This window comes from Amblyomma mixtum, chromosome 1, assembly GCF_055824585.1.
Source record: "Amblyomma mixtum isolate Tamu chromosome 1, ASM5582458v1, whole genome shotgun sequence".
NCBI classification, from domain to species: domain Eukaryota; kingdom Metazoa; phylum Arthropoda; class Arachnida; order Ixodida; family Ixodidae; genus Amblyomma; species Amblyomma mixtum.
In genome coordinates this window covers 31,824,479-31,846,206 of record NC_143012.1, presented here as the reverse complement: position 1 = coordinate 31,846,206, position 21,728 = coordinate 31,824,479, and the positions used below count along the sequence as shown (strand labels likewise).

Here is a 21,728-nt window from a genome sequence, read left to right as displayed (position 1 = left end):
CTCCGATTACAACCCCACATTTGGCGCCCAACGTGACGCCTGCTCTTGGAACATTGGACTGTCCAGTCCGAGGAACGTTTTGTCCGGACTTGACAAGTGTTAGCCCTAGCGTGAATTTTGATTGCTAGGGCCTGTGGCATATGCTTTCTTGAGTGCGAGGTGTATTGCGCAGCAGCATGTTTGAACTTCTCGACATACTCGGCACGTTTTTCGTCAAGTTTTCCCTGTAGTTTCTTCAGCACGAGAACCATTTGGTCCGCATCGAGAGTGAGCGAGGCCTAGCGCCGGCGGAGTTTCCAAGCCCGAAGGGAGCCAGCACTGAAGCCGCGTGGGTGGTCAGTTTTCCTGTACATATTTTCCTGTACTGCCGCCGTTCCGGGTGGCCTGAGGCCACTGGTGCAGCTATGAGCTCGCTGGTACTGCAGCTCGCACCGAGCGCTCAGAAGCTGCTTCGTGCAGTGAGCGGCGTAGGACCACCCCACAGAGCTTCGCGGCTGCGCGCACGCAACCGTTTTCGGGTCTTTGTTTTGCTGAGGGTCGTTGTGACAGTGGTATAGTTAGGCCTAAGGCTTTTCAGAGCTGCCTGCACTAAGTCCCCCCTCACTTGCCAGCACCGTTTCCCCTCCCGTGACCTACGTAAAGGCATTCGGAGCGCGTTTCGGCAATCTTGCAGATCCAGCGGGGCCACCCAGGCCTTGCTGTCCTGTGCACATCAAGCTGCCGCCTGCTGCGAGGGAGCTGCCTGTGTGCTTACGGGAATCCTAGAATTTTTCATCAGACAGAAAGGACAAGAATGCATAAGTTATGCATCAACCAGACAAGAGGCACACTTCCTTGAAAGCATGACGATGTAAAGTTTTTTTTTTTTTTTCACTGTGCTTGTGATACCCTTGCGCGCCTGCGCCGACATGCATATATTTAAATGTCTGTTCCTTGAATAAATAAGTTCGTTTGCGCTTGTCCCGTCTTATTTCGTATGATTGTCCCTTTTGCGTAACCCATCTTTACGCTACAATGAACCAACTTGCCCAAGAACTAACCTGAACAGCAGAAAACCGGTGAATCGTCTTTAGAAAGCTGGCCAATTACTTTTAACACGAACTCTTTAGCTAGTAAAGTTAGGCGCCTAGTTGCAATTAGGGATTTGTAGCCGGCCTTTAGTAACAGCCAAATCAGCTTTTACAATTCGAAAACGCGATTACCCTTAGCGCCGTGGCTGGACAAAATTTGGCCTTTTCGCTAGTTACGTGCACTGGAGGGGTTGCTTTGCCTGCATGCTTTCGAAAGCACACACTTTAACACGATGCATCCCAATTTGTCGAGCCACAGCGGCAAGGATAATCGCGTTTTCGAAATTCTGAAACTGATATGGCTATTGCTAATGGCCGGCTACAAATTGCAACGAGTTGCCTGTGATAGTAAAAAAAATTAGTTGGTAAGAAATTAACCATCTTCGTAATTCAGAAAGTAACACCTGGTATATACAGATAACCTCTCCTCTCATTGTTTAAAGAAAGCGACAGCACGGTGCAGTCCCCAGATTTGCTAAGTAGAGTTTATGCTGGCTATTAAGAGAAGTATACCGAGACTAAACTGCCAACGCTACCAGTTTTTGCCAAGGATATAATACACATCTAAGGCTGCACTTGTGTGTGGCTGCTCCACAAAGCCATGGGCCACTCCATAAAACGGGGAACAGAATGCAAGAAAAATCCGCACACAAAAAGTTCGATTCACTTGCGTATAAATTGCCTCGTCCGGCGCGTTCCCAGCGGAACTTGCGCACCTGGGAGCTCGGAGTGGGCAGCAATGGCTGAGTACGAAGTGCCGCTGACTGTACGGCTTAAGAAGGGCACCGCTGCATGTCATATGCAAGAATTTCAGATGCCGGATGGAAGACAATTCAGCATGGCGAGGAGCTGCGCAGTGGCACAAGCAATAGTGATGGAAAAAACTGAAAAGTAACTAGAACCCAATATACATCAGACCGTATGATGCAATAATTTAGTTTCCTCAAAGCATAGTAGGAAAATTGAACTGTAAAATGCCTACAGAATTGCGGAACCACAGGAACTATCTCCTCCTGCCCAAAAGGAAGACAGCTGCCCTAGGAGGAAGAGGGGACAGCGTAAGAAGGTGCAACTGGTCGGCAGTTGCCACTGAAGCCACCCACAGTGTAGTCTTCCTGGAAGGACGAGAAGGGTTACCATAGAAGGACGCTTTATGGCGACATCGTAGGAAGGCGTAACCAGAGGATGGTTACAAACGGTAGCCGTCCGGAAGGTATGGAAAGAGGACAGTGTGGCGGGAATGGAGAAATCCTGAACCAGCAGATGATTACCGTGGAAGGAGGGCATGGTGAAAGCGTGAGAAGGTGCAACAGGTACGTGGTTGCCAAGGGAACCAACCAGCCACACGGTAGTTACCCCAGAAGGAGGAGGAGGGTAAGGCTAGAAGAGGAGGTTATGGCAAGAGTGTAGGAAGATGCACCACGATAACCATCGAGAGAGTGGTTACCGTGGAAAGAGGAGGAATGCAGCACAACCCATGCGCCGCCCGAGAAGAGGATCATCGGCAGCGCTGCGCCTCTGGAACAGAGGACTGGAGAGCAGACCTAGACGAAAAATGACTGTGTGAGGAAAACAAAAAAGAGCGCCTCAGAATTACAGATGTGAGGTCGCTGTCACATTCTCTACCACAACATATCGTAAAATCCAAATATACCTTAACAGCTGTCGCTGAATCTCACGTTAACCACTGGTAAATCAATTTTAAAAAAAAACATTTACTATGTTTACTAAGATGAAACACGACTCGAGCTATGTCATTGTGTGTGCTAAATTTGCGAAAAGAAGGAGGTTACATGCAGCCTGTGACGATCTGTAAACAAAAATAAAGCGAGTGTGCTGCAAAGATCATTGTGTATACATTGTGTAGGTAATTGTGCCGGTGTTCCAGAGAAGCCCACCACTGATTGTTAAAAATAGGGGTCATGAAATATACTTGGAGGGCTTCTGGGCCATTGCAATACCTGCTCCAGCAGACGCAGAAAAGAGGTGAATTGGGTAACTATAAGCTACGTGCTAAGTTTTGATAATCAAGTTAAATTCTAATTATAGTACAGTAGGACCCCTGGTTGCAAATGCATGTTTATAGCAGGCCGTTAGTAGAAGCCATATCAGTTTTTTTCAATTTCAAGAACACTGTTACCATCAACGCTCTGGCTCAACAAATTTTGGCCATTTTGCACCAAAGGACGCGCGCTTTCCAAAAGCTTCTTTGGCACACACAGGTTTGGTTTAGTTTATTGGGGTTTAACGTCCCAAAGCGACTGAGGCTATGAGAGACACCGTAGTGAAGGGCTCCGGAAATTTCGACCACCTGGGGTTCTTTAACGTGCACTGACATCGCACAGCACACGAGCCTCTAGAATTTCGCCTTCAAGAAATTCAGCCGCCGCGGCCGGGATCGAACCCGCGTCTTTCAGGTCAGCAGCCGAGCGCCGTAACCACTGAGCCACCACGGCGGGTCTTTGGCACACACAGAACATGCCCCCACAGTCATGCTACTTTGTAGCAAAGGTATCACAGTGAAATATCACATGAGATTTGCTCTCTCTCATAAGTACTGCGGCAACGGAGAACAATGGGCAAACACCAGAGCTCGAGCGTGACGGAGATCACGAGACAGCTGTGCCACATAGTGACATGACTGTAGGCGGGCACTGCTTTGTGTGCATCAAAGATCCGCACTTTTTAAAATCGCGCATCTTTTGGTGCGAAATGGGTAAAATTTGTTGAGCCAGAGACGAAGGACATTTTTGAAATTCTAAAAACCGAAGGTTATTACTCACGTACAACAAATAGCAAACATGGTTACAAATATCTAATTGGAATTAATAATTCAAAGTTAACTAACGTAAATCAATTTGCCAGCTCACTAGTTCAGGTAATTCCACTGTTTTCTCATTCCTGCATACATTAGAATTAATATGCCGCAGAGGTCATTTTTAAACTCTTGAAGTAGAAAGGCCTAGCTTTATAAATTGGTGGCGGGCTTCCCTGAAACTCTGGTTTATAGCATATGAAAGTGCTAGGTTAAAACATTGCATCAAAGGTATGGAAGGCGGCGCACAGTTCAGATATTACTAATCAGTAACCGATACACAGTATCAAGTACTATTATAGGGCAAGCAAACATAGTTTTTACAACTATAAAGGCACCAGTAAGTGCAGAAGAACCGTCATTATAAGGTATGTAAAAAGAAGTTAGGAAAGTATAGAGTCACTGGCAACATGAAACGTAAAAGTAATTGATTAAATTCAATACCAGATAACAAGCAAACTTTTACAATGACAAGGTAAATACTCCTGAAGAATAGATGCTTCAAACAAACTGGTATGTATGCGATGTAAACAGCGATATATGGCCGGACAAGTGTGTGAGCATTAAATATGATTATAAATAAATTCGAACCCATTGGACACCTTGCGAGCGATGTCGGCCCGCATGAACTGTACTGCAAGATGCATTCAAGCACTGCTTCCCAATGTTTCTCGCACACAGATATCGAACAGCAATGTTTCAAAAAGTATCACCACTCTAAACCATCACAAGGATCGAATAAAAAAAAAAGACCCCAAGAAGCCGCAACTATAACATCTCCTTGAATTCAATCTAGCACTATCTAAAGATGCGCGACCTTGGGATCAGCTCTCAGCAGCCGAACACCGAGGCCACTGGGAGTGGAAACTCAAAGCACAGTCGGATGGGACGAGTACAACGGCAGTGCCAGAACATGGCCGCATGGATCGGGAGGCCGAGCTTGGGCACATATTTTTGTCACATTGGACAGGAGAGACTACCATATTTTATATATCAACTCCTGGAGGGCGCCACTTTTCCCACTTGTTGCACTTAATTTCAGAAATTCTTTTGGCGCTCGGTTGCAAGTGTTGACGGAGCACAAAGTGGTCCGGCGAAAATTGTCAACAGTCAGCAAGTTTATTTTCCAGTTTCAACTTGAGGTTATCCTGGCTAAAAGCAGACATGCAGGAGCAATGAGTGGTAAAGAAATTTTTCACATGAGCATACTGACAGTAACAATCTTTTGACTAAATGGAACAAACAAACAAAACTTGAAACAGTCATACATATGTTCAAAAGAAATATTAGCAACAAGGAATTAAACACTCAGCTATCTACAAGCAAACACATAAAATCACATTTCAACACAATATTTTTGCAGCTCAGTTTTGGTACATCCTGTTGCAAGTTTGAGGTGCTTAAACATGGGGCACAGTTTAACACTCCCTGAATATTTTTTCATGCCTGTCAAATATTTCAGACACTGGACGTACCAGCTCCAATGGCAAGCCTACAAGGCTTAGCAATGACTTGCGGTGCAAATCTATAGCAGGTAATACTTGCCATGTTTATTTGAAGAATCACTATACGCCTGAATCAGGATGCAGTAAAAGGTAAACATTTAGTTTTCTGCACATTTGTATGTTCCGTCACAGCAGAAACTCCGCAATTGAACTTTGATCCATTTTCCATTCTCATTAATGTGGCAGTCCATTGCTACAAAGGAAGGAGACACTTGTAGCTACATACACCCACAGCAGTGATTTTTTTTATGCCTTTCGATTTTCAGCACACTACTTGTGTGCATGTGCCCGGACTGTTAATGTAGTCTAGGCCAAATGTAACCTCATGTAAATCCCGAAACCAAAGACCTTCGAAATTATTCGGACTTTAAGACTTGGCGGTTGAGGCTCTGAGCCTTCAGCACCAATCATGACCACTGGTTCCAGTAAAACCTCGTTGATTCCCGGTTCATGCGCTCAAAGTCTCGGGCATTAGAAATTTCCCACTGAGTTGCACCATTTTCCTCCCGGTTAATGCGCTCCCGGGTTACAGAATTTCCTCACTATTAAGTTAAAAATTTCTACTAATTCTGGCGGTATAATATGGTCAGTGACCAACCGCACGTGTGCAAACATACAAGTGGGCTGAACCAGGGGACACTCAACCGGAAGTGCTGGTATGCAGCGGCAGCCACCCACCGTGATGGCTTTCCTGCACCGTCTAAGTGCAAAGGGGCAAAGCGCACGCGCGTGCACACACACACACAAACACACACAAAAAAAAGACCGCTAACATACGAACGGGTAACTCCTACGAGACGCGAAGTGCCGAAGACAAACAGAGCTGCTTCTGCGCAGTGCCTAAGGGCAAAGTATCTGAGGACCACAACGATGCACTCATATACAAGTAGGCCGTGTATGGGGAACACAACATGAAAATCAAGAACGCTGCTCTGGTTAGTCACCGCATCGCTTCCCCACAGTGCTATGTTCAAGGTAGTGAAGCATAAAAAAAAAAAGGACCAGGAAGAGATATTGGCTACTCTCGAAATTTCAGTCGACAAACTGTATGTGTTGCGCGGTTCTTTCCACATTTAAGACAACGAAAATGCAAACAGATTTCTGCAAGAACTAGAAACAAACTGTTCAGATCTCATGCCAAAAAATGCTAGTCAACAGTTTTATTGCCAATAAATGCCTTTTTTACACCGTTCAATAGCTACATTTTTCCAAAGTTAGGCAATTTGGATCATACTCCCCAATCTTTTAAAGCAAATCAATGACGTTTTATTGTAATTATGGCTTTGTGGGAAATGATGATGTGATAAACACTACAGTGTTGTCATCAATAAATAAAGATGGAAACCTGAACTAGTAGCCAAGCACGGCACAGAGATCATTCAGTGCCCTTGCATGCGATGAATGCAGAAAAATGGAAAAATGTGCATGTATCAGAAATGAGCAGTAAAATGAGGAAAATCCGTTTCCAAGTTTAACATAAAATGATAAAAGACGAAAGCCAAAGGCTATTACAGCTTCTTCTGGAAGAGTAACAAGAGATCAAATACGTATGTTTACACCGGGAGTAATGAGACTAACAACAAAACAGCATGTGCACTGTTTTCAAGGTTATATTTAACATGAACGTGAGTAAACAATGAGCAGCTCAGAACAAATCAAGATCATTATATAGAACAGCCTTCCTGTTGTCAGCATTTCCACCTTTCTGGCTGTAATTGGCAGCTGAAAGCGAAAAGAGAGACATGAGCAAACATGAATTTGACCCATGAAACGTTAAGCTATGTTTTGCAACAGCCAAACCTGATGATCAGTGGTCACTTATAAACTACAAAATTGTAATAGCTGCAAAAGAAGAATAGTGAAGTTGAACTGAACTATCCGAGAAGACTGGCCACACAAGGTCTAGAATACCGTATAGTGCGGAATATAGGTCGAGGTTTTTTCTGAAAAATATTACCAAAAGGTCACCCCTCGACTTATATACCGGCCTTTGGCACAAACTGAATAGTCATCTGGCAACATGTGTGAGCTGCGGACATTTTGGCATCCGCATTGTTATCGCTTCCATGCTGACGATTCTTTCCTTCCTCTTTGTCAACCGACGCAGCTAAACATTGACGGGGGTAATCGTTCTTGGCATTGTAACGTATTAATTTCGCGACAGCCCGCAAAATGAGTACCGGTACTCAACGTCAGTTCAACGCCGCGTTTAAAAAAAAAGTTATCGAATTCGCCGAAGAGTATGGGAACATGTCCGCTCAGCGACACTTTGGCGTCTCGGAGAAGAGCGTCCGGTACTGGCGAGCGCAGAAAATCGAGCTCTCTGCCTGCAACGCGCGGAAGACGTCCTTTCGCGGGCATCGCGCGGTGCACCTTGAGCTCGAAGACAAGGTGGCAGATTTCGTCTGCGAGCATCGTGCCAGATCCTTGCCAGTGACAGCAGAGCTTATCTGCATCAAAGCTATCGAGCTCGCCCGTGAATCCGGACTGTCCCAGGAGCAATTCAAGGGCTCCATTTACTGGGTTCGTCGCTTCACGCGGCGCAAAGGATTTGCACTTCGCCAGCGCACATCAATCTGCCAGAAGCTTCCAGAGGCATACGAGGACAAGCTGGTCGAATTCCAGCGGTATGTTATCCGTCTCCGGCAGTAGCATGGCTACTTGCTGAGACAGACCGTCAACGCCGATGAAACGCCAGTGTGGTTCGACTTGCCGTCGTCCACCACAGTGTGCGAACGTGGCGCGAAGGAAGTTAAGCTTCTTTTGACAGGGAACGAGCATTCGCGCTTCACGGTAATGCTCGCATGCACTGCAGATGGCAGAAAGCTGCCCCCATATATAATCTTCAAGCGGAAGACGCTGCCGAAAGAAGCTTTCCCGCGGGATGTTATCGTTCGCGTGAACAAAAAGGGCTATATGGACGAGGCCCTCATGGTGAACTGGATTAACACCGTCTGGAATCGACGACCCTGCGCAATCCTGCGGTGTCCGAGCATGCTCGTGTTGGATGCCTTTTGCGGGCACTTGACCACCGGTGTGAAGCAGGCGCTCCACGACGGGAGGACGGAGCTCGTTGTCATTCCGGGGGGCATGACTTCAACACTTCAGCCACTGGACGTCGTGCTGAATAAGCCCTTCAAAGACCGTGTGCGTGAACTCTACAATCAGTGGATGGCGGGCGACAACCCTCCCACCGGCCGGCTGCGCAGGCCGCCTCTCGCCACTGTGGCCACCTGGGTGGCTCAGGCTTGGCGCTCGCTGCCCGACGATATGGTGATGCGGGCATTCAAGAAATGTTGCATTAGCAACTCACTGGACGGTACCGAGGACGACATGCTGTGGGACGCAGCCAGCGCGAAGCAGTCGTCTTCGGACGAGAGCTCAGACAGCTCGGACGAATGAGGAGGCTACGAGTCTGGTGGCACCAGTGAATAAAACGAAGTTTTGTGCCTCATAATTTTTATGTTGACTTTTTTTGCTTCAAGGTAAGGGGGTCGACCTATATTCCGCCTCGACCTATATTCCGCATTATACGGTAGTACACTAAAGACTGTTAGTCACCAAGGCTGGTATAGCATTATTCCAATATTGTGCTGTGACTAGGACAAATTAAGTAGACCCCAAATTTCTGATCCGCCATGGTGGATGCTACCAAACAAACGAAAGAAGCACTTCTACAAGTTTTACATTTCAGAAGGGCACCCCATTTAAGAAACCTAAATTCTGTATGACGGGGAAAACTCAGCGAGTTATTTTGCAAATACTCTGTCACAACAAGCATGCAAGGACTAACGCTATATAGCTGCAACTATACAAAGCCTTAGTCAAAACGACATAGCACACTGGCAGAACTTGGCATCAGCTGTTCACTGCCAGTTTGCAATAGCACTGAGGTAAGGAGAGAAAAGCCGCTGTTCCGAGTCTTGAAAAATGAGCAAAACAACGAATTCATTCCAATCACAATTCGTGCTGTTCCAATCTTAATGGATTACCAATCACCCAAGCTTTTGTTTAAAGGAATTCAACTGTAAAGAAGCAAAACCATTTTAGCAAGGCGTACACTTTTTCTGTTACGGGTAAGACTGATGTTGGCTGGCAGCCAATTTTCTTTCAGTAACATCAATGCTGCGGCTCTAACCGGAAGGGCAAAGCGGGTAGCAGTCAACTTCATTAAATTTATGGCCTATTCGATTTCATATCCTAGGAATCACTTGCCAAACCCACACCTGCTCATGCAAGGTTAGCCCGGACAAATGTAAGACACATCGATAATCCCGGTTTATATGGCAACACATTGAACGACAGATGTGCAATACCAATAGCCAACACTTTTGCTCAGTAGTGAAGGAACTAGTCTATAAAAAGTCAGGTCAAGATAATTTTCTGCCTCACCCATGCTGGTCCAAGTGGCTGGCGAGCCGTCGGCCTGCTGAGGGATCAGAGGCTGCCTTCGGGCAAAGGACACCCGCAATTTGATTCCCGACACGGTGGCACCGTTCATCTACGATAACAGAAATGTGAATAATTTCTAAACCCACATGCATTCACTTCCTCAACTGCTTGTCACAGACTTCTATACCAGAAATGTTCAAATCCACTACTGGCAGTTTGCAGTGCCACTGAATTCAAGCAAGACTACCCATACAATTTTTGCCACTGACATCTAAAGTACCTCTTAACTACACAGCTTCCACAAGTACTCAAATTCACAGCCATAAGAAGAATGGAGTACATTCACTCACCTCGCCAACAGCCCTTTCTGCAGATTCAATCTTCTCAAATGTCACAAAGCCACAGCTGGAGAACAAACAAATTCCCTTAGTCACAATACGTAACCGACAGGACATGAGTATGACTTCATTGTGCACATATGCACACAAATCTATGCAATTGTCACAGAAGGCACACAGTTATTTGCTTTACAAACTGCCAGGACATGAGCATCATCTTATTGTACAAAGCTGCACACAAATCTGCGCAACTGTCCCAGTGAGGAGCACGTGATTTGCATTACCATACATACTGCTAAATTTCATAATACCCCTTAGGTTCAAGTAGTCGCTGTTAAAAAACACAAAAGCAGCACATGAAGGTTCCTATCTGTAGAGTATTAGTAACTGCATTTTCAAAACCACCGTTGTCACAGATGGTAACGATTAGGAGAAAGGCAGTTCCAACCTTGTGATAGTCAACATAATAAAGAAACTTTCTATATCGCAAGACTCAATACTAGGGGTGTGCGAATATCAAATTCTTCGAATACGAATTGAATACGAATACTTGGCTCCGAATATCGAATCGAATATCGAATAATCAAGGACAGACGCATTTAACCACTACAAAACACTTATTTGAGCACCGAAGAACATCACAGTTCAACTATCGATGATTAAATGAACACAAAAGGTGTGTGTGGCTGCACAAAAAGTATCAGTCTCGAACATTATTCTTGGAAGAGTGGAAATATCAGAGAAGATGGCTGGTACACAGCATTGATTAAGGCTAGCTTGCCATCAGCACAAACGCGCGTTGCTGGGATGAACATGAAAGGTTGTCATGAAGGAAAACCCGCTGCTCCACATGGTCAGGCAGAAGTATTTCCCTTCTGGCTGAAACGACTCCTCCAGCCACAGAAAATGCCCTCTCACTTGGCACTGAACTGGCACGTATTGCGAGGTACTTCGTGCACAGCTCTGACTATACCAGCTTCGCAGGTATGGCCACAAAGAAGCTCACCAGAGCAGTCAGCTACAGCATGGCCCTTGGAGGAAGGAATGCGCATTGCTATGGGCGCCGCCTTGTTGTTATGTCTCTGTCAATAGGGCTTGCAAACCGAAATGAACGCCGGTGCTCACATTGAATATTCGGCTAGATACGAACATTCGCGTCGGGTCGAATATTCGAGACAACACGAATACTTGGATTTCGAATCGAATTCGAAGACTAAAAATATAATATTCGAATTATATTCGAAAATTTCGAATATTCGCACACCCCTACTCAATACCAATATCACCTGGGCAACATATGAAGTCAGAAACACGAGGCCATAGAACGAGTTTGTCCTGCAAAACAGGGTGAAAATACAGTTTAAGAGCGTACGTTGTTGGGCTAGTCGCTCAATCATGGTAAATAAAAGGGGGTACTGCGCACAAAAAGACAGGGACAAGAAGGTAACACAACAAGCACAGTTGCGTTACCAGTCATAAGCAGTATCGAAGATACATGTATCTTCGATACTATCTTTCGATACATTTTGTGTATCGGTATTAGGTATCGCGTGCTAAAAACTAGAGTATCGGAGTATCGGTATCGAAAATACATTTTTAGTGTATCGTGTATTTTACGATACTCGATACCAAAAAAAAAAAGCTGTAAAAACCCTCGCTCCGGCGGTAGTACAAGACGGGCGGCAGCGCCTTCGCTGCTTTTTAGCCAACTCCTGAACTACCACTTCTGAATCGGCGTTTCTGCGCCGTCTGACTGTCCGCCGTCCCATTTCAGTGCCACTGCTCGCATGTGTTCCTAGTTTGCGGTATATGCTAGTAGCCCTCGCCGCGTTACGCGCGGATAAGCAGCAGCTATGGCTGACGAACTTCGGTGCGCCATCTTGGATGGAAAATATTTCACTGTCGAGTCATCTGATGAGAACAAAGTCAAGGTCATGTGCTCATTTTGTAAAACAACAATCAGCGGTGCCTCGGTACCTCGACTATACTCCTCGACTATGAATTTCAAGCTTCATCTTAAGGTACATAAACTTTCATAGTTTTACTGTTTTTAACGCCTTAATATTTGAGATTTTAACTGTCACTTACGGGATGAAACTAGGCGCTGGACATTTCGGCTAAGCGAAAAAAAAAACGATCAAATTACGTCAAATTACGTTGTTTGGAATTTTGTTTTAGCCTGATGAGGTCGCTATTCTTTTCATGTAGATACAACTTGCTGGTAGTCAAGTAGGAGTTGCACTTGAGTCAAAGCTGGCTATCACGTAAACAAGCCTGGCGCTGGATGAAAGTTCCAATTTAACTAAGCAAGGACGCCCAGGGCGTAATACGACGGTGTCTGTTGGATAAGGCGCAGCTGTGAGTTTTGGGGTACTGCTCCAATATCTTATACGCCCCCGCTGACCAGCCAGAGGCTTTTTTCATTTGCCACTCTTATAGCGCGCCCACATAGCGGGGCTCTTTCGGACCGGCGGTTCGAGCAAATGTTGTTACTTAAGGGGGGACCCAGGTCTTTGAAAAAAAATTTTTATTAATGAAGTCACAGTTATGAAATTTCCAGGCCACATGTAGTTTTGTGCGCTGATTCTGGATATGTCATTTAATTTCGTGTAAAACAATTCCTTGAGCACTTGTGCAATTTTTATGCAAGTATTTTGGGAAAAGTTTTGCAGAAAACTTGCTGCAGGAAACTCACTGAAATGCATGCCATGGGGTTCTCTTGACACCAAGGAATGCAATAAGGGTAAAATTATCATCCTGGCTATCATAGAATTTGAGTTATAGAGTTTTGAAGTTGTCGCTTCAGAAATGAGAAGAAAAGTGTATCCCTGCTTGTGAAGTGGCAGCTTCAGTACCCTGTAACTCAGGTTCTATGATAGCCAGGATGATAATTCTACCCTTATTGCATTCCTTGGTGTCAAAAGAGCCTAATGGCATGCATTTCAGCGAGTTTCCTGCAGCAAATTTTCTTACATGCTCTCTCCAAAAGACTTGCATAAAAATTGCACAAGTGCTCAAGGAATTGTTTTACAGAAAATTAAATGACATATCTAAAATCAGCATACAAAAATACATGTGGCCTGAAAATTTCATTACTATATCTAGATTAATAAAATTATTTTTTCAAGACCAGGGTGCCCCTTAAGCCCGTCAAGTAAACGTAACGAATACTTTTTGCCTAATAAAAACGTTCAGCCATTTTACTTGTTGTTGTTTTCATTCTAGCTTTTCAAGAATAGTTTTCTGCTTCAGGAGTTTGCTATCGCAGTACTGGCAAACTAACTGTTCGGTTCCCAAGCGCACGGAGCTTGCATCATTTAGTTTGATCAAAGGCACAGGCCATCGGGTAAGTACTCTATAGTATCGAACCGAAAACAGAAAGCGTTTCAGGTTTATTCATATAGCCAAGTGCTCACAGATTAGTTTGTATGAGGAACTTTGGGTGAAATGATTTTTCGCTAGGCTGCTTACGGAAGCGATTGCTTAAACATATATATGGATTTAGTCCAAATTAACATTCTAACAAGGCCAACTGCGCAGACAGCGGAGCTTCAACAGATCCATGCGGTCGGATTCGTTTATAAGTCTTTTCAGGAAAAGTGCTCTACAGAAATACACTAAAGGTTACAGAAACCACACGTACATTTCCTAAGTTCACCAATTATATATATCACCGGCATTATTAGACACTGATTTCAGTTATGTGAACTTCGTTAGTTGTAATATAACCTGTATTATATTTGATATTATAGTGATGTACCGACGATACAGTTTCAAGTATCTGTATCGAAAATTGATTTCGGTTCTGTATCTTGTACCGGTATCGGAGATACAATTTTCAAAGGTATCGAGTATCGTATCGAAGATACTATTTTGAAGTATCTTGCCCAGCCCTGTGCGTTACCTTCTTGTCCATGTATTTTTGTGCGCAGTACCCCCCTTTATTTCCCGTGAAAATACAGTCTATGAAGAACGTTAGGCACAAGTTTTGCAGCGAGATACTGACGAACGATGCTAAATTGGCGCTGCAGTTACAACAGGCAAAGACAAAGCAAGCAGAGTTATTTCAGTACCAGGTCAAGTGGAGCAATTCGTCAGCATTAGGGTTCCATACTGCAGCAGTGTACGCTCATCTTCAATATATCAGCGTTTCACACAATGCTAGCTTTAAAGGGAAGAAGAGCTGGAGCGTGTGCAAACCTACAATCTAGTGGACACAAAGGACCAGGTTAAATTACACTACATGAAGGCCCAATGATTTGTGGGAAGAAACCGGTAAGAGAGAACTGTTAAGGGTAACATGTGAGCAGGATCACTTAGCTCTTTTCAGCATTTCATTTCACCAGCCAATACTGCACCATTTATACAAATAGTTTAGGTCTCACTTTTGCATTAGTATCAGTAACTACAGCTCAAAAGATAATGCAAGCATCAGAAATAGACTAATTTCATTTAAAATTAGGCAAGGTAGTTGATAACATAAATGAGCAAAAAGAGTGCGCCGGCAGGAAACAAGGACCACCGGATCTGCTAGTAACCAAAACGAACACCATACTCACTTTTTGTCAAGCTCCATGGAGATATTCAAGAGGGCTCCAAAGGGTTCAAAGGCTCCCCGCAAAAGGTCCTCACTGACACCAGCCCCATGTACATACAGTGTGTTCTTTTGCCGTGGTTTCTCGGGACCCGAGTCCCTCGATGCATCCAAGTGCTTGGGGTCATCCTCGTCCAAGTTGCCTCCACTCACAAAACTCTCATACAAGGACTTCACAGCTGGTCGTGAAGCTGAGGCTGTTGTACCCTGTGGCATAAGTAAGCAGTGCTTTACTTCAAAACCTCTCTCACTCTCAAGAAATTGGTTAAAAAAAAATTAACATGCAATGAAAACTATATTTGTATCACACGTATATTTTTTAAGCAGTCAGCATTCTTACCATGCACAAAACAAAAGAGAACCACTGACAAGTGTCATGAGTTGAAGACCTGGAATATTTTTGTCCCAAATCAAACGAGCTTTGCTTGCTTTGCACCAGCAAGACAAAGCATGATTGTGCGCTATATTGAGTTAAATTAGTGGGAACGCCTTCGTCCCCTGCGTTCGCTTTCACGCAACGCACTAGTTCCCTGTGGTTAGCTTCCCCGCAAGGCACTCTTCTCAGTTGTGTTACTTTAACTAACAGGGGAGGGCGCTCGCGTCGCAGCGACACCAGCGCCATGGATGGCGTTTTGCTGCGTGCTCGCGGGGAGCGACGGGCTCTCTTCTCCCTGGGACCTGGAAAGCGAGCGGACGTTTCGCTCACAGCTCCGCTCTTCGTCGACGGGCGCCTCTTGGTCGGAACTTGCTCCCGCCAAGCCCGTCCCGTACGGCCTCGGAGTTTTCCCTCGGCCCTAGCGTGGGCGAACATTCGCTCGTAACCGTGCTGGTGAGTCGGACATCCCCGTTTCCTCAGTGTATTTTGCTGGTAGCTGGCGTTATTGTTGTTATAGCAATAAATGCCTTGTTTGTGTCAGCCAGTGTGTCGTTCCTTTGTTCCCGCAGAGCAAGGCCCGCCGTGGTCGCCGTGCGCTCGGTAGCGCTCGCGACCACCGGGTGGGGTCCGCGCGGTTTTGAACTGTGTCAGCCGCAGTTAAGCGGGGAGAACAGGTTTATCTCCCCTATTAAACCCCATGAATTTTATTAGAAACACGAATTTATAATTTGCATCTGTCTTTCTCATACACACACATGCAAGCGCACACTCACGCAAAAGCAGCAAACAGTCTTCCGAAAGGAAGGAAAGCATAGTAGGGTGCTTTCTTTCCTTTAACTAAAAATAGAAAGCTATTCGGTAATTTGCTAGGGATATCGGTTTGGTTTGGTTTATTGGGGTTTAACGTCCAAAAGCGACTGAGGCTATGAGAGACGCCGTAGTGAAGGGCCATTTGACCGAAAAAAGAGAAGACAACATGGCATCAGTAAGAACCAAACCCATAGCGTCATGTCGTGTGGTACATTGAAAACTGGGCTACAATGGCGGAAATCCTGCCTTCTACATTTGTAGGCACCAATGTGACTGCAGAGCCTAGTCCTGGGCGTTGTCGTTAGTCCCACAACCAAAGACACCATCAGGCATGGCATATATGTACACCAATCAGACAAGTGTCATGTGGAACGTGGTCAGAGCATAAAGCAGTAAAGTGTGCCACGTATGAAAGACTACAAGATCCAAGACCCCAGATATGCAATGTGCAGACAGGAATAAGGAAGGTTGTGCACATATGAATTCATTTAAAGGAACCTTCTCCAATGTCACAGCTCTGAAATAAGCATTATAACTGGCTGTTGTGTTGACTACTGGTAATTTGCCAGGTTATGTGTGCTCATGCTAGTTCCATTCAACTGGCTAACTATAAAATGTACAGCTGTGACCAACCTTCGTATGGTCCTTAAGATGCCCGACCAAGTGCCCATTAAGGCCACTAATCATAAACTCCTCTGTACCATTTGTTACAGCACTGGAATGAACGCATTTTAGAACCATGTGCTGGTTTTCTGACTGAACATAGAGTTTATGGCCCTCTCTAAAAATTTTCTGTACCAGTAAAACTTTCTGCCTTCTTATGGTCCTTCATGGTGCCTGAAGTGTTTAATCCTGTCAAGATGACACCTCACTGGATAAGCAGTGAGTGTCGTCACATAGTGCAGAGCAACATTACACACAACCAAGATCACACTGAAATGAAAACTGCGCCTGCACTTTTCCCCTCTACATAAAATGAAGTTTGCTAGCTCGGCAAACAGCAATACTATAAGAACACTAGTGCTCTGGGCAGCTATGCCCAATATTTCCAGGCCACATTTCCTTTCCAAGCTTGACCCCAGTCCAGGCTAGAAACTCACTATGGCAAGCAATAAGGAGCATGAGGAACTTACAGTAGCCTCCGAGTCTTCATCCGTGGGGTGGTTGGCTGCATAGGGTTGGTAGCCAATGCCTCCAGGGCGATCGTTCAGGCTACGTTTGCGTTCAGACGCTTTAGACCGCTTGAAACCATGCCGCTCTTTGTTTTCAACTTTGATGGCACTGATAGCCTGCATGCAGGTGTGGGAAGTAAAGCAGTATTCATGCTACACTCAGAGCTGCCAAAACAAGAAACAGGATATACAACACTCAATGTGACACAATGCTGAGCTGCTAAAATGCGTGCACTCTGCGCATAACTTTATCCAGTAGTGTCAAACGATTACTGAGCATAAATGTTGCGTTTTGCCATGTACAAATTGTTATGCTTCAGGGATATTTCAAGCACTACCTGGTCAACTCAATGTAAGTTAGGACTAATCTGCAGAGACAACCACGCCAAAACTGTTATTACTGCGAGAGCGTTAAGGCTCCCATTTTGCGGAAAATTCGCTAGGTGGGTCACATTGGTCACAGGACCTGGTGACGCCATCACAAACTGCCCACCGAATTGCCAGCAAACTGATCACCACGACAGGTGGCAGTTAAATGAATGATTGGTTGCTCGGGAACAGCAATCTAGGTCGCACAAGCCCCATTGACGGCAGTAACTGCCATCTCGGGGAGCGGTCTCAGACCGAGAGTGGTCTGAGCACCACCAGGATTCTATGAGTGTAAAGTCTATTAACAAAGTAGAGAATGACCAATCAATTGTCCATATATGGGTATTAACCCATTAATGCGATCAGATCATACACTTAAGGCAGAGTTTAGTTTAAATTTCCCCTTCAATTTTTTTTTTCGCAGACTGACCTTAAAATACAATGAAAAAAATTCGCACAAAGCAATACTGCTGACTTTTCCAGTTAAGGACCACATTAATATAAGACTGCCAAATAACAGCTAGAAAGCAACAGAAAATCAAGGTTTTTGACTGCTCAGAAAAGCAGTAAATTGCATGCCGAAAACTGTGCGACATTGGGTGACTCCAGTGTTTTACATCCTCCCACATTGTGCAATGCCCTTTAAGGGTATAATAAATGATGAATGGTTAATACATTTTACTGCAATAAGGCTGCGAGATAGGCAATTGTCATTTTGGATGTGTCTGAAGTAGAACAGATGATGAAACACCGCAAGCGAGCATGTTTAGTCCTTTCTTTGCGGAGTTTTGTCTTTTGCTGTTTTCAAAAGATATTTAAGATCAACTCTTTACTATGCAACCTTATTTACGTTCAAGACCAATCTTCGCAACTTTCCAAATGAGCAGCAATATTAACATAGCATGTATTCATACCACTTTTGTAGTTCTATATATATTTCATTCTGCAAAAACCATACAAGCACACTGCTGTAAAATATCCTAGTAGTAAATAAAAACAAATATATGATTTGACAGCAATGTTTCTTTTCTGCAAGTTTCAAACCAAGGAAATTTTGAATTCTTCTATGCACAGGCTTCAGGTATCAGAAAATATACATGCATACCATCCTGTTTATGTTTCTCGATACCCGACTACATAGGCACCATACTGATAGAAACCACAGTATCTCGAAGGTCATGTGGCCAACTGGCCCAATAGGGGTCTGAAAGTTATTGCTCAAAATTAGGCTAATAACCAGTATATACATACCCCAGATTTCAGTAACTTCTTGGCGACTTCTTTAGCATCTGGTTTAGACTCTGACACTAAGCGTGAAAAACATATGAAACAAAAATTAGTTGCATGATTGACAGCAAGAGCTGCAGACTTGCAACCCCTGCAGAATGACATTCCGCACAGGAATACATGTCTTGGAAGCTTACCTTGGTCCTGACCTGGAATGAAGAGGAGGCATAAAAAAAGTGAGAAACATCTTTACCACTTGAAAAAAAGATGAAGAGTGACTTCTCACAATGTGAACGCATGACAAGCACTGCAGCAGAAAGAAAGCTGGCAAATTATGACGCACAGAACATAACTGGCAGCCATGATTAACAAATCAATTAATTTGCTATGCTGACGTGATGAAAGCTGCAATATCACACATTCACTGGAAAAGTCAGTGCTGATTTTTAGGCCGCACTTTCTACTCTACTTTCTATCTGCAAACGCAACTTTCAGCTCAGCAAAAAAACAAGCAGGCAGACCTTTTCGCAGCGTGGTCTGGACTGGAGCGGGTTCCGGTTTAGGTGCTTTATTCTGCTGCAGCGCTTTTTTCTGTAAACCCAGAGAAAGCACCACGTTTCATGATTACACTGTCACAGTAAGTTAACGAATATTTGGCTTTTCGGCCCAAAACCCACAGGCACGAAAGAGATGTGAAATTATGCATAACAAGCACGATTACTAGGGGGGTTTGCAAATATTCTAAGTTTGCTTATAGCAAACCAACCATCCTCGTATCTGATTAATGCAATGAATAAAATAATTCATGTTCAAAATGATTCGAAACGAATCAAAGATGTTCTCAAGTTTTCAAATACTTTTCAAATAACTGACACCAAGTTTGAATAAGGCATGCCATAGTTTTAATCGATAACTGTTTAAAAAACAGGGCCCACTTTGACAACTCACGGCATGCTGTTGTGATCGGCCTGCATGGGATCAACGGTTTAGGGCTGTGATGCTGTGGAGTCGCGGTGTTCATGACGCTCATACATGGCTTCCTTCCAAGATTGGGTGATGTGGCACAGCCTAGGAAGCTTCAGCAAAGCCTGCTCTAAGGTCATATCTCATATGCAGCTTTCACGCCTCATATACTGAGATGAAGTGGTAGGTCACTCACTCTCATCGCTGTCATCGGTAGATATTCTCAGCAGAATATTTGCTGTCAATAGTTTTCTGTTGGGCTGGTTGGTATTCCATCAAGAAACATATATACTAGATATATAGCCAAGAATAGTTTTCTGTCAGATTGGTTGGTAGCATTGTGGCCGTTCCCACCTCTATCTGTATTCGTGTTTGTGTCCTGCCAGAAGCAATAAATATTATTCATTATTATTTAATGATACTGTTAAATCTCGCTTGAGGGTCATTACAGGGAGGGAACAAAATACAAAACAAGCAAATTTTATACTTGATATTGTCACGTTAGATGTCCGTGATATAATATGCCAATCGACCATTCGAAATCTGCATGTCAGTTTAAACATCCCCTTGCAAAGAATTTTTCAATGATGTCAAAAAAGAAATCAGTGTCAAAAAACCATAATCAACACATGTGTCACAAGGCTTGACCGCTCTACTGCGATTTATTCTTGCACACCGTTTTCCAGGGAACTGAACATACTGATCCTCTTTTTTTTCTCTTCAACTGTCCTTGAAGTATCGGAAAAAATAAAAACAATAGAGCTTTGGACTGGCTGTTTGCCTTCGTGCTTCTATTAATTCAAGCCCACGTTAACAAAGCACTGCTGTTACGGAGTTTGTGTTATTATACTCTGAACAAACAGAACAAGCACACATTCTTTGAATCCTCTTAAATTTGCCTTTTAAAACTCTTCGTGAGGACTCCAGACAACACAATAGTACTCTAAAGATGGGCATATGAACGTCTTGCAGGCAATCAAGTTAGCATCTTTTGCTGCTGGTTCCAAGTTTTCCCTCAGAAAGTACAGTTTTTGAGAAGCTGTCGAGCACGATTTATCGATACGTTTATGCCAGTGTAAATTATATGTTGTTTGATTCCCAAATACTTGAAAGCATCCATATTTCTTAATTATTAACCTCCAATGTTATAAGAACATGGCAGCCCACTCTTGTAAGACAGGCAAATGCCTATTTAGTATAACTGATCTCCCGGTACCAATGTTTGCCCCAAAGACGCAATGAATGAAGGACTCAGCTTATTCTGATTTGATAGCCAACTGGTGTTACTCGAGAACAAATTAAACAATCATCAGCAAAAAGCTACAGTTCCAAGGAAACAACTTTGGCAATTAATACAGAATTCAAAGCTAGAACAGACCGTTCCGGAACATCAGACAACACTTCCTAAGAAGATAACAGGCATCCGCCTACACTGATTGTGCTGCCACCCTCAAGCGAGATGAGCGTTGCGCCTTTTTAGAGCTAAAACTTCGACTCCATACCGCAGCACCGCGGCTATCGGTTCGCTGTTTTGCACGATTTTTCGTTTTTCACCAATATTTGCACGGGTAGCGGATATTCGCCAAAATATTCGATTCGTAATCGATTCGGCTTTAAAAGTGCCATTTGCACACCTCTAACGATTAGTATTCTACGAAATTAGTCTTTTGATCAACGAGCAGAGCACGTCGAACCAACGAACACCTGACATCCACGAAGTTTCTCGTGAAATACACCCACCTTGCGTTTTAGTTTCTGGTATTTTTTCTGCAGCATTTCCTCTTCTTCCGTGTACTGGGATGGAAAGTGCAAATAGACCATATCGGTTTCTTCTGCAACGTGCACACAAGTTACACACGGAGCACACGGCCGTGCAACCGTAACACATCAGCTGCAGCAGCGTTCGAAACGCTGTTTGTTTAGACTTTTATTTTGCCGGCAACCGGGAGAATTAGAAACTTGCCTCTGATTGGCTACAAAACGACACGTGACATTAAACCGCGAAAGTAATAATTTTTTATTGTTTCACCACATCATCCAAAAAAGAAAGCGCTTCGGACATTCCTGCCATTCGTTATGGAACATATGGGGGTGCCT

At 44.2% G+C, this 21,728-nt stretch overlaps 1 protein-coding gene across 2 annotated transcripts; it reads right to left on the bottom strand.

Moving 5' to 3' along the window:
- Positions 1 to 6,982: 6,982 nt before the first annotated feature.
- Nelf-E (negative elongation factor E) lies at positions 6,983 to 21,528 on the bottom strand. 2 transcript variants are annotated; one of them, XM_089547441.1, is made up of 9 exons: positions 21,372 to 21,528; positions 19,190 to 19,259; positions 18,866 to 18,877; positions 18,693 to 18,748; positions 17,034 to 17,189; positions 14,680 to 14,921; positions 10,133 to 10,187; positions 9,783 to 9,891; positions 6,983 to 7,112 (listed from the first exon to the last, which is right to left on the bottom strand). In XM_089547441.1, the coding sequence occupies exons 1-9, from the start codon at positions 21,450 to 21,452 to the stop codon at positions 7,036 to 7,038; spliced, it is 858 nt and encodes a 285-aa protein (XP_089403567.1). In that variant the 5' UTR covers positions 21,453 to 21,528; the 3' UTR covers positions 6,983 to 7,035. The 2 variants fall into 2 exon arrangements, with proteins under 2 accessions (XP_089403567.1, XP_089403568.1); XM_089547442.1 differs by lacking the exon at positions 18,866 to 18,877.
- Positions 21,529 to 21,728: the final 200 nt, after the last annotated feature.